Raw genomic sequence first — 13,032 nt, 5'->3', positions numbered from 1 at the left:
TGTGTACAGGAAACCTGTGCACCCTTTACCTGAGTGGAAATTTATTGGGCACGCTCAAGCGACCTCTCCTTTCCACCTGGAGTAACTCCCACCATGGGGCAGGTTTGCTTCACTTTGCACGTGTTGTTGATTTTGTTTGAACCCTCAACGTTCTTGCAGCCTGCCTCTATACTAGAAAGTCAGCCCACTTTCCCTCTGAGCCTCCATTAGTATGTGTTGTTCAGCTGTCCCTAAAATGAGGACACAACTTTTGCAACACAGTGAATACTTGAAGTGTGCAGATACCTACTTACCGGCTCTCATATGTGAAGCAGTTCTTAAAACGACTTGCCTTTAGCACATATGTATTCGAATAAAGAAGCACCCTGCTGCTGCACAGCAACATTTTCAAATGTAAATGTGCCATTGAGGAGAATCTGTGCCCCCACCTACTCTTTTTGTTTGGCGTTCCCCAAGCATACAATCTAAACCAGGGGTCCCCACCATTTTGGGGCCTGGGGACACATTTGGAAATCTAAGAAATGGCAATGAGCATATTATAAGAGTTTAAGGTCTCAAATATATAAATGTACAAGGCAAACACGTACATAAATATATAAACCACATGCCTGAAACAGTACAGGAAGACAGTCCTGAAACTATTTTGACTTTCCCAAACAGACCAAATGTTTATCTGCAAGGAGGGAGGAAATGGAAAAACATCCCCATTGTCTCTGTGCTCACAAATCCTGCCTTAAGGGCACATTTAAGATGTGAATAAGGTGAGGCTGTGACCTGGACTCAGGAATGAAGTATTTCTCATCACAAAAGAATGGCTAGGATGCCCAGGTAATCCAATCAGTGACCATTAACAGGTTTCCTGCCAGACAGGATTCTGCTCTAGACCCCCCCATGTATTTCTGCTGGGGACCACCTCTTTCTGTGATGTATGTGTGATGTTTTGGGGGTGATCTTGGGCTACAGGCTGGCACTTTCAAAAGTCCATATAAGGGCTTGCACACCATTGTTCTGGGTTCCTCCTCCCTGCATCTGGTGAGAGGACCCTGTTGCAACAGCTTAATAAAGATAAGGCTTACTAGCTGCTTTGCTTCTCAATATTCTCTGGTTGGCTTCTGTTAATTTCTCCTACCGATAGAGAACCCACTTAGGGACCCCGTACGGGCTCTTGGATACCCCATAAGGGAAAAAGGGCAGATTTTGTTTACATCAAGCACAATGAAATGTCAGTTACACAGGGGGGAAAAGTGATGCTCAAAAATGCATCCAACCCCTGCCCCCCCAAAAAAAACCTTGGCAAAACACACATTCCAAACCAATGAAACATAGAAATAGCATCCTCTCAGCTATTCAGCATGGCTTTGGCGGTGGCTGCATTGACTAGCAGATGCTTGTGAGCATTTATTAAAGCTAGGAACATAGGAAGCTGACTTATGCCGAGTCTGACTACTGGTCCAGCCAACTCAGTATTGTATTGGCTTTGGTTTTTCAGGGTTTCAGGCAGGAGTCTCCCTCAGCCCTATTTGGATACAAAGGAGATTGAAGTTTGCTGTGATGGAATTAAATCAATAGAATCCTGCAGTTATGCACAAAAACTACTTGCAAATCTTGAGACAACCCTTAGAAGTTACTTCTGCCTTGTTTGAGCTGTTTGATACCAACCTCTGTATGATAGCCTAACAGTGAAATCCTATGCCTTGTAATTCAGATGCAAGTCCTACTGTATTCCATTGGGGCTTACATGCAGGGAAGTGTGCACAGCATTGAGCTGGAAGGCGTTTTGCAATGTGTTTGGCCAGGAAACCACAGGGTATGGCAAAAAAACCTGTAAGGGGAATTGGGAAAGGGACTCAGTAACTACACCCAAGGAATGATTTACACACAATCAAATTCCTCTTCTGTTCTTTTCTGCCTTAACCTAAATAACAGAAGCTGTTTGTGGGACTTAATCTTGGTGATGTCTTGAATTGAATAGTTTACATAGAGCATGAATAAATTGAAATCTACTGTCATTTCAGTTGTTTTGAGACTTTTTTTAGTCTGTGAGCCATGGATGGTGTAACCTGAATCCAATTTGCACTCTGTTGAGAAACAAGAGATTTGCAGTATTTAATTTGCACAATAGATTTGGAAGCTGCTGCGTCTGTAATCCTCTTCCCCCCCCCCTCCTCCTCTCCATCCTGCAAGCACCTCAGTGTCTTGGGGAAACTCAGCTCAGCATTTTGGACAATGGGGGGAAATGCCACCTCCAAGCTTTTAGCCTGCCACCCCTTTCCCCAGTCCCATGCTGGTTAGTGTGATTAGTATAAATCACATGAAATGTCTGAGAAGAGTGTGGGAATGGAAGACTGTCTTATATCTTCTGTCTGAGAGTGTTATTGGACTGTTCTTTCACTTTTGCTGTATGCTTTCGGTTTTCTGCCAGAGTTTGAAGGGCACAGACGTGATTATGGACTCTCTGTATATATTGTGAATAAAACGGAGTTTAGATCTACGGATGTCTCTTATCTTCTTGCTGTGTGATGCCAGAAGACTTGGCTGCACTTTTCATAAGAGAAGTGTTTCAGATGGGCACTTTGGAGTGAAGGGACATGCCATTCCAGAGACGTGCCTATTGGGAGACGCTCGGAGGTACTGGGGGTCTGCCGGCCCCCCCAGGAGCGTTCCCCCAATTTCTGCAGTCATTTGACAGCTATTTTGTTTCAGGGCCAAACCAGATTTGATGGGTGAGCTACATTTGTTCTCTTGTCTACTTTGCATATCTCATGAAGCAATGAGTGTATGGTTTTACTATCAAAATAGGTGGGTGGAGGAAGCCATGGTGTCTAAAACAGCAGTGTGTAGAGAGGGTTTAGGCTTCTTACCCAAAACCTCCTTAATGTTAAAAGCAGGCACCCCATTAGAGCCCCCCCCACTGGAGTTTTAAATGTGACCAGAGTCATGGCTTTTTCAGTTATGGTTTGGTTCTCATACAATATCACACTAGTATTGGGGAGCCTGAGCTCATCCCAGCCTTTTCCACCAACTCCGTCTCTAGCGCTAATTGGAATCTATAGATCCTCTGTAAGGCTACTTTCACAGCAATTTCTGTTTTTCTAGGGTATGTATATAACTTCCTAAAGAAGATGTTGCTCAGCTTCTGATGAAGGCTGCATTATTACTCAGTTGAGCTTTTGGATGGTGAAGGAGAACGTGTGTAGAGAGGGTTTGGGCTTGTTACCCAATACTTTCTTAATGTTAAAAGCAGGCACCCCATTAGAGGTCCAGTATATCTGAAGGAGCGTCTCCACCCCCATCGTTCTACCCGGACACTGAGGTCCAGCACCGAGGGCCTTCTGGCTGTTCCCTCACTGCGAGAAGCCGAGTTACAGGGAACCAGGCAGAGGGCCTTCTCAGTAGTGGTGCCCGCCCTGTGGAACGTCCTCCCACCAGATGTCAAAGAGAACAACAACTACCAGACTTTTAGAAGACATCTGAAGGCAGCCCTGTTTAGGGAAGCTTTTAATGTTTGATGTATCACAGTATTTTGGTGTTCTTTTGGGGGCCACCCAGGGTGGCTGGGGAGGCCCAGCCAGATGGGCGGGGTATAAATAATAAATTATTATTATTATTATTATTATTATTATTATTATTATTATTATTATTATTATTAATGACACACCTTTGGATTTTTCTTCCTGTCTTTCGAACCAGGTTAAAATGCCCACCCTGTTTCTGCAAAGGACCTGCTGAGTAGCTGCTCTTCTGGCGAGAGTCCCTTAAGTGATCTCAACAGCTTTTGTGCTAAGAAGCAAGCAAGATGCTGCGCTACTGGGGCGAGATCCCCGTCTCGTCCAGCCAAGCCAACCGCAGCTCCTTTGAGTTGCTCCAGCGAGAGTTCCGCACTGTGGAGGTCCAGGATCCCCTGCTTCACCAGCCTTCTGCCAACAAGCCCAAGCCCACCACCATGCTGGACATCCCCTCGGAGCCCTGCAGCCTCACCATTCACACCATCCAGCTGATGCAGCACAACCGACGGCTGCGCAGCCTCATTGCCCTGGCTCAGAGTCAGAGCCAGCAGCAAGCGGAGGGCATCAAGATGGAAGAAAGCGAGCCTTTGCCCCCCTGCCCTGGCTCCCCACCTCTCCCCGATGACTTGCTGCCTCTCGACAGCAAGATTCCCAAGATGCCGTTTCAGTTGCGGCACAGCGATCCAGAAAGCGACTTTTACAGGTGCGTGATGTGGGGTCTTTTGGGGGTTGGGGGTTGGCCATGTGAGCTTTGGCTTTGAGCCACACATGTGAGGTTTCTTTCTTGTTACTGTGTTCTACACTGCTCAATATTTTCTTCTTTTAAACTGCTGAGTGAGCCCTCTGTTTAGTGGAATAGGCCCTCGGTGTTTCCACATTTTAAACCAGGAATGGCCAACTTGTGACTCTTCAGATGTTATCAGAATCTAGCTTCCATCATGCACACATGCCAATGGTCATGGGTAATGGGAATTGCAGCTAAAAAATATATGGAACACGACAGCTTTCCCATCGTGGTTTAAACAATTAACAATAATCCTGGGCATTTATTCAGAAGTATCTAGCCTTGGTTATTTTCTGTATGGGCAATCAAGGGTTGGGTTAAGATTTCCTGCCAAGAGTTCCATTCCTACCTAGAGACCCAAGGCCTCAGATATGGAGGTGGTTAGTTATATCCTGTGACCACCCCTCCCATTTTGCATGTGAAAACCCCTCCCGTTTTGCAGACGTGAATTGGCAATGCTAAAGGCAAGGCTTGTTGACCACTCGCTCATAGGGGCTGTCAGTTTTACACAAGTGCTGATGGTTAAGGTCCAGCTGACACTGCTGCTGTTTTACACTGGCAGGCCAAGGAAGGGAGGCACAATGCAGAGAAGAATTCAGGCGTTATTAGGAGGGAAGTTGGCACAGCTGAGCCAACATCAGAAAAGGGAAATAAAGAAAAAGCTCCCCATCTTTTTGAATCATTGGAGGTCACCCGTCACCACCAGGATCAGTAACTAATTCAATCTTGCTTTAAATCCACAAACACCCACCTTTTATTTTACCTGGAAGGACACTTTGGTCATATAACAGAATTCTGCAGTAATTCACTGGTTAGAAAATGCAGCTCAGCAGTGTAATGTTTCATAAAATTGGGGCAATTGCGAGAAGGCAATCTTTGCCTTCTTAAGTTGAGCATTCTGCTCATCTTTGGAAAGGCCTATCATTTCAGCCCATTATTTTATGTGAGTGAACCTCCACCGCTTCCAGATGCACCAGATTCTTTTACCTTGACATGCTGGTTAAACAGGAAATGGGCCACAGGATCTCTCTATTTAGAAAAGGGAAGGCCTTGCCTCATGTTCAATAACGCTTCTCATCACTTCAGCTGGGGGCATTTGACAGATAGCCTGCCTGTCATGTTCAGCGATCGAAACAGAAAATGACCCAGTTTATGATGCCTGAAACTTCATTAACCTGAACTCTGATTTATAAGGCTTGGCAGATTTGTCACTGTACTCTATTGAGGGGGGTAGTCTATACATCTTAGAACCAGATGAGAATGAGAAGATGGCGGAATTCCATTATCCAGTAATGTCCCCAGCCAGCCAAAATTTGATCAGTGATAGAGCACATGCTTTACATGGAATTCAAATGGCAAAACCATAAAATACAGTGTATAAAATAAGAGAAGCAACAACAATACTATAAAAATATGAATATGGACATGTTGCAGACCACCTGAATGAAGCTCACAGACCACTGGTGGTCCATGGACCACAGTTTGGGAGCCCCCTGGTCTACCCAGACTTTGCAGTGGCTCTCCAGGGTCTTGGACGGGATTTTTTGCCAGCCTTACCTGGAGATGCCGGGGATTGAACTTTGGACCTTCTGCATGCAAAGCAGATGCTCTACCACTGAGCTACAGCACTCCCCCAATATACTTACGTGGGATGGTACAGTTAAGCTGGCAGTACAAGGGGGATCCAGTCCATGCCAATCATATACCACCTTCCCCAAGCCCTTGCTGCAGGCACTGTGTCCCGTAGTAAGAATTGGAGGGTTGGCGTGGTGGCAGGCCTGATCTGGAATTATGGGCTGTGTGCCCAGTTACCCAGTCCCATTGGTTTTTGAAACTGGCTATTTCAAGAGCATGGAATGCAGCTCCCATCAGCACACTTCCTGTCCCCCATAATGGGTAGGCCCTGCCATGAACCCCAGTATGTCATGTGTTAATGCCAGATCATGAGTTTGCATGGTACAGAATTTTTTAAAAAAATACTTGAGTAGGTAATAGTCCGTACCCAACTTCAGCCAGGCAGGAAGGCTTCCTCTGCCACGCCATAAATGTCAAAAAATCCAGACCTGGCGTCATAATCATTAGCAACACTAGTGTGGAAACATGGAGGAATACATAAATACTGGGCCAGATTGAAGGTTATTGTGTTGATATACAAAGCTCTGAGCAACTTGGGTCCAGGATACCTTAAGGACCACATGAGCCCTTACATCCCAGCTCGATCGCTGAGATCATCCAGAGGAGTGCTGTTAGTTGTCCCATGTGTTACAGAGGTCCAGCTGGTCTCCACTAGAAGCCAGGTATTTAGTGTTGCCGGTTCCATGCTGTGGTTCAGTCTTCCTGCAGAGATTTGGCAGGTATCCTCACTTCTGACTTTCAGACGTCTCTTTGAAGATTTTTTAAAGAAAAAATCCCGACTGGCCTTTGCTGGTGTTTAAATGGATGAACCAGCCACTTTAAGGATTGCATGTATTGTTTTGATGGTGTTTAAGGCTTTACTGCTTTGCACTGCCCTGCTGTTTTATGATATAGCAGTATAGAAATACTTCTATAAATAGATAAAATAAATAAATAGTTAAGATACTAGAGCTGAAAGTCTAAAATGGGTTTGGTCTAGAAATACTTCGGATTAAGTTGGGGGGACCAACTGGCCTTCTAACAGCATTTGTTTCTGGCTTCCCAAGACCACTGAGATTTTGGGTAGCAGTTGCTAATAATAATAATAATAATAATAATAATAATAATAATAATAATAATAAGCAGACACTGTTCAAACTTCTGCCCATCCCAACACTCTACTGGGGATGCAGATCATCCCATCCCTAGTCATAAAATTGATCACTTGATGAACTGGGTGTGTTTTCATGGTGGCGTGTGTGTGTGTGTGTGTGTGTGTGTGTGTTTCTCTGTATCCTGTGTGTGCTTGGTGCGTGTTGTCTGTGGGTGTGTGATTGCATGTAAGAGTGTGGGGTGGCTGTAGCACTCCTGTCAAACAGCTCATGGGTGAATGCAGCCCTTGCCCCCAAAACATTTAGTCATCCATGGATTAAAATGTCACAAAGAATTCAGCTCTAGATTCTTAAGCTGTGTAGACCCCCTTAAAAAGTAGGGTGTTTTGAACCTCACTGTAATTAATATGAATGTGTTGCCTTGAGGTAAAGTTGCAGGAGTTACATATCGTACCTCAAAGCAAACACTTTACTTTGCACTCGTGAGAAATTTGCAGTCGTGTTCTCTTTGCTATATATATATACACACACACACTTCAAAGATCTAACTTTGAAGTAGCACCAAACCGTTTTTCTCAGGGGAGAAAAGTTTCCTTTGTCTTATGCCAGCCATCTCAAGCTAGCTAGAACGTTAAGCATGCTTGAAATTTTTGTCCCAGGCGACGCTAGCCAGAAGAGCCCCATTTTCACCAAGTCTTTTGGGTGCTGCCTTGTCTGCTTTCAGAGGCAAAGGAGAGCCAGTGATGGAGCTGAGTTGGACCTCTTGCCGCCAGCTTCTCTACCAGTCCATTGCCACCATTTTGGCCCACGCGGGCTTCGAGTGTGCCAACGAGAGTGTCTTGGAAACCTTGACAGACATCGCCCACGAATACTGCCTGAAGTTCACTAAGCTCCTGCGCTTTGCTGTGGACCGAGAAGCCCGGCTTGGGCAGAGCCCTTTCCCGGATGTCATGGAGCAGGTCTTCCACGAAGTGGGCATTGGCAGTGTGCTCTCTCTGCAGAAGTTCTGGCAACACCGGATCAAGGATTATCATAGCTATATGCTGCAGGTGAGAAGAGAAGGAAGCAGTATGCTCACAGCAAGGCAAGAGAGCTAATTCCCATGGTTCTCATAGTACAGGGAAATCGTGAATGTGTTTTCTCTATCGATAAAGGCGAAGTTGTTCATTGCTCCGGGAGCTTGGGGGATAGATTGCACTGCACACCTGCAAGAATTGCTCTCTGTTGGGGAAAATGTCTAGCCTGGAGGGGCTTCCCATTGCTTTATCTCAAATGGGTACGTTCCTGCAGATTGCAATATATCTGTTTGCAGAGATTCCTGGAGTTCTCCTAAAGAGGTGTAGATTTATGAAGCCAATGGGAGAGTGAAAATAACAGCTGCTTGAAAGCTGCTTCTTATAATTCTCCAGGGTTACAGGAGCCATGGCAATATTGCTAATAATAATAATAATAATAATAATAATAATAATAATAATAATAATAATTTTATTATTTATATGCTGCCCATCTGGCTGGGTTGCCCCAGCCATGCTGAGCGGCTCCCAACAAAATATTAAAAATACAAACAACCTCAACCATTAAAAACTTCCCTATACAGGGCTGCCTTCAGATGTCTTCTAAAAGTCAAATAGTTTATCTGTTTGACATCTGATGGGAGGGCGTTCCATGGGGCGGGCACCATTAGCGAGTAAGCCCTCTGCCTGGTTCCCTGTAGCATCACGTCTCACAGTGAGGAAACCTCCAGAGGGTCCTCAGAGCTGGACCTTGGTGTCTGGGCTGGATGATGGAGATAGAGACGCTCCTTCAAGTATACAGGGCCAAGGCAAGAACCTCAAGGTCACAGTTTTGGAGCTCCTTACCATTCCAGTCAGCACCAGTGAACCTCTGGTGTGACCTTGGTGTTATTATATTACTGGTAAACGGTAAAGGTAAAGGACCCCTGGACGGTTAAGTCCAGTCAAAGGTGACTATGGGGTTGCGGCGCTCATCTCACTTTCAGGTCAAGGGAGCCGGTGTTTGTCCACAGACAGCTTTCCGGGTCATGTGGCCAGCATGACTAAACTGCTTCTGGGGTAATGGAACACCGTGACAGAAACCAGAACGGACAGAAACACCGTTTACCTTCCCACCCCAGCGGTACCTATTTATCTACTTGTACTGGTATGCTTTCGAACTGCTAGGTTAGCAGGAGCTGGGACAGAGCAATGGGAGCTCACTCCCTCATGGTGATTCGAACAACTGACCTTCCGATCAGCAAACCCAAGAGGCTCAGTGGTTTAGACCACAGCGCCACCAGAGTGGAAGATGGCTATTCTTCACATGTTCTTTTCTACTGAGATAATGCTGGGACACAGACTTAAGACATTTGCCTTGCCTCTCAGATGTGATTCCTGCAAGGGGATTCCTCAAAGAATTTTGGGATCTGATTGTTTTTAAGGGGCTGAGTGTTCTTCAGAGACCTACTCACAGGGCAACAATTTTCAGAATTTAACATAAAAAAATTCCTTCCAGTAGCACCTTAAAGACCAACTAAGTTAGTTCTTGGTATGAGCTTTCGTGTGCATGCACACTTCTTCAGATACCACTTCAGGTATCTGAAGAAGTGTGCATGCACACGAAAGCTCATACCAAGAACTAACTTAGTTGGTCTTTAAGGTGCTACTGGAAGGAATTTTTTTATTTTGACTATGGCAGACCAACACGGCTACCTATCTACTACAGAATTTAACAGTCAACCCTTTTCCCCAGGGAAGCCTGGGTATTTTAGGTCTCAGACAGGAATAGGGGTCTCCGAGCAACTCGGCACCCTTAACAAACCACAGTTCTGTGGATTCTTTGAGGGAAGCCATGACTGTTTAAAGTGGCATGAGGCATGAGCCTGCTTTGAATGTACAGTGTAGATGCAGCCAAGCACTCCATGCGCAGAGACACATTGCCTCCCCACTCTGCACAATCCAAGCCAGTCAGGCAGGAGTGTAGATGGGGGCAAGCCCATGCTGGGAGAAATATAAGGCCTTCTGTCTCCACCATAGCCCAGCCCAGGCTCCATCTTCCATCATAGACAACTTACCTTGGTAGGTGTGAGCTGGTCATGAAGGAGATGGATGCCATGCACCTCTGTCACAAACCACACCTTCTTATCTCTGCCATGTGGTTACCAACAGGTAAGCAAGCAACTTTCTGAAGAGTATGAGAAGCTTGTGAACCCTGAGAAGGCAGCAGAAGACATGAAACCCGTGAAGATCAAAGAGGAGCCAGTTAGTGACATCACGTTTCCCATGAGTGAGGAGCTGGAGGGGGATTTGGCATCTGGGGATCAGTCTTTGCCTGTGGGAGTGCTCGGAGCTCAGAGTGAGCGCTTCTCAGCTAACCTGGAAGCAGAAGTGTCTCCGCAGACCTCAGGTACATAGTTCCTTTGCGTGGTAGACCCTTGACTCATAAAAGAGGAAACCGAGATGCTTTTAAGTGCTGTGTTGATCTTTGTTTTGAAATGGAAAATGCTACAAAGTGTGGCTCATTTGAAGGCTGTGCCTTTGTAATAGTGCTAGTAGAAGGGAGATACTTGGATATTAGTTTAGAAGTTCCATCATATTTCACAGTTTTGGTTGTCTATTGAGCCTCTTGATTTTTAAAAAGTGGTGAATAAAGCTAGGGGGGGGGGAAAATGTTGCTACAATCAAGGGAACTGTTGGTGATGAACTGGACCCTATCCTTCTGCCTTCAAATTTGCAATAAAATTTAGTAAAGTTCCTAGCAATAGTTAAAATAAAGTTTGAAAATGGAATGTTAATCCATTCTAAAGGCTAAGCAAACAAAGGGCAATATTATAATTTTTCATCTCTGATGGTTGTGAAGCCTACTTAATTTTATTGGTGTGAATCCATTGTGCCATGCAATTAAGAAACCCAATTAAACCCCCTCAAAACATTTCATGTCTTTTCTCCTATTAACTTTAATCTTAGCTGCATATGTAGCTAAAGGAGTCTAGATATCCCGCTCTGTTTTAACTGGGCTTTGAAAACACAAGTCTGTTTGTTCTGCTGGGGCTCATTGCTCTTGTGTATGGCCTCTGAAATGTGAAATGTAGCGAGGGATCCCTAAGTCATTTGGGGATGCAAATGATTCCACTGAAAAGTTCAACGTTAGTGCTTTACTGCTTGAGGGAAGAGGCTAACATTCTATAAGTATACAAAATGCCTTGTGATTCTCTGATGGTGGATTGTTGCTTATCAATGAAAAATGCCATTATTCTGCTCTTTCCCTGACCAGCTCTGTAGGCTGTTCACCAAGTTGCTGAAGAGTGTCCCACCAGGCATCCAGTGGGTACTGTTGCCGAGCACATTAAAGCTACACTGTCTTAGGATGATAAAATGGCTTTTTAACACGTTGTCCTTTGTTGTTGGACGTTTCCTTGTCTCCAGGATTAGCAGCCCAGTCTCCATTGAGTACATTGGTTCAGCACAGTTCACTCTTCTCTTTACTTAGTTCACTTTCTCCTCAGAATTCACCAAAAGTTCTGAAACCTTCCATATATACTAGGCCTGGGGAACCGATGACCCTCCAGAGGTTGTGGGGCTTCAACTCCCACCGGCCTCAGCCAGCATGGCCAATGGAAGATGGGATTTGCAGTCCAACCACACGTTGCCTAATCCTGATATAAAAATAAGACTTCATGAGTAAAGTGTTAGCAGTTTTTATATGCCAACTCCCTATTCCTTAACATGTTATTTATGCAGACTAGCTAGTCTACCTGGTCTCTTGTTTTCATCATATCTATGTTTTGTATCTTTTGCTCATCTGATGAGTAAAGTCTCTCTCTTTCTCTACCCCGCCCCCAACTGCCTTTTAGGTGGCGAAGTGAACACTTCCCCTCTCTGGAACCTTCCGGTGAAAATAGAGCCACAAGAGAGTGAGGAAGGCCACGTCCATGGGCACCATGGGGTCCTGGGCAGCGACGTGTTTGAGGAGCCCATGTCAGGCATGAGTGAAGCTGGCATGCCGCAGAGCCCAGACGGTTCTGAAAGCAGCTATGCTTCTCCTTCCCCTGATAGCCTGATGGGATCATCACCGGTCTTTAACCAACGCAGCAAGAAAAAGATGAAGAAGATGTGAATTTTCGCTTGAAAGCGATGGCAGCACAACCTGCTGAATCGGAACCAGGAGCCACATAGGACTCTGAGCAGCCTCAGCCTGAACTCAATTGTGGTATCATTGGATGGTTTGGCAGAAGAAGGTTGGATGGCAGATGCGGAGAACAGGGCAGCTGGTTTTTTTATCGTGTCAGTACAATAACATTTGGTTCATTCCATAGTGAATTCTAATGGAATCCAGCTAGTGTCTTTTAAAAACAAAACAAAATAAAACAAAGCAAGACAGCTGTTTGGTGCTTGCATTTATTTGTGATGTAACCTGAATAGTGACAATAATTGTTTTGGGTTTTTGTTTTCAAAAAACCCTGCAACAAATAGTTGACAGAATGTTTAAACTGAATCTGTGAGATGGACTTTTTTAAGAAATGGAAAATTTGGAAGAAACTTGAGTTCAGTATGAATCTGTGTGGAAACCATAAGCGGTAAGACAACATAAGTGAAATTTATGGAGTTCTTTGGACTACCATAACTTTATCTTTTGGAAGAACAAGTTCCAGATGTTGTATTTCTGTTAATATTTTTGTTATTCCTAATTGTGGTTCAATTTCATTGTGCCGAAGCTGGATAAATACGATGCACATACATGCTGGCCTTTGTATACTTTCCCCTTTAAAAGAGTACCAGCATAACCTAAATTCTGCATCAGAAAAAGCTGAATTCTGTGACCTCTATTAATTATGCAGATTAAGTAAATCCCCCCCCTTTTTTAAATATTTCTTTGTCTTCTGCTAGTCATATGGAGGAACAATAAATCTGAGGCCTGGAGCCCTGCCCTAACCTTTGGGCCCCATGCAGTTGTATAGAATTGCAGAATTCACCCAGTCCTGCACATACCTCTGCTACAACTGAATGGAACCTGAACTTTT

General features: G+C 44.8%; 1 protein-coding gene across 5 annotated transcripts in view; it reads left to right on the top strand.

The window, feature by feature from the left end:
• The window catches only part of SUPT7L (SPT7 like, STAGA complex subunit gamma), a 14,074-nt gene extending 1,042 nt beyond the window's left edge, over positions 1–13,032 (top strand). For 3 of the 5 annotated variants that reach the window (XM_081186454.1, XM_081186455.1, XM_081186453.1), the window contains exons 2-5: positions 3,691–4,209; positions 7,741–8,065; positions 10,181–10,418; positions 11,866–13,032. In XM_081186454.1, the coding sequence (XP_081042580.1) occupies positions 3,797–4,209; positions 7,741–8,065; positions 10,181–10,418; positions 11,866–12,128 (1,239 nt within the window). In that variant the 5' untranslated portion in view covers positions 3,691–3,796 and the 3' untranslated portion in view covers positions 12,129–13,032. Of the gene's footprint in view, positions 1–1,489; positions 1,708–2,422; positions 2,724–3,690; positions 4,210–7,740; positions 8,066–10,180; positions 10,419–11,865 lie in introns of those variants that run through there. The other 2 variants (XM_081186456.1, XM_081186457.1) reach the window with 2 other exon arrangements.

Source organism: Podarcis bocagei (genome assembly GCF_964188305.1).
Source record: "Podarcis bocagei genome assembly, chromosome: 3".
Classification (NCBI taxonomy): Eukaryota; Metazoa; Chordata; class Lepidosauria; order Squamata; family Lacertidae; genus Podarcis; species Podarcis bocagei.
This window is presented reverse-complemented; position numbering and strand designations above follow the sequence as displayed.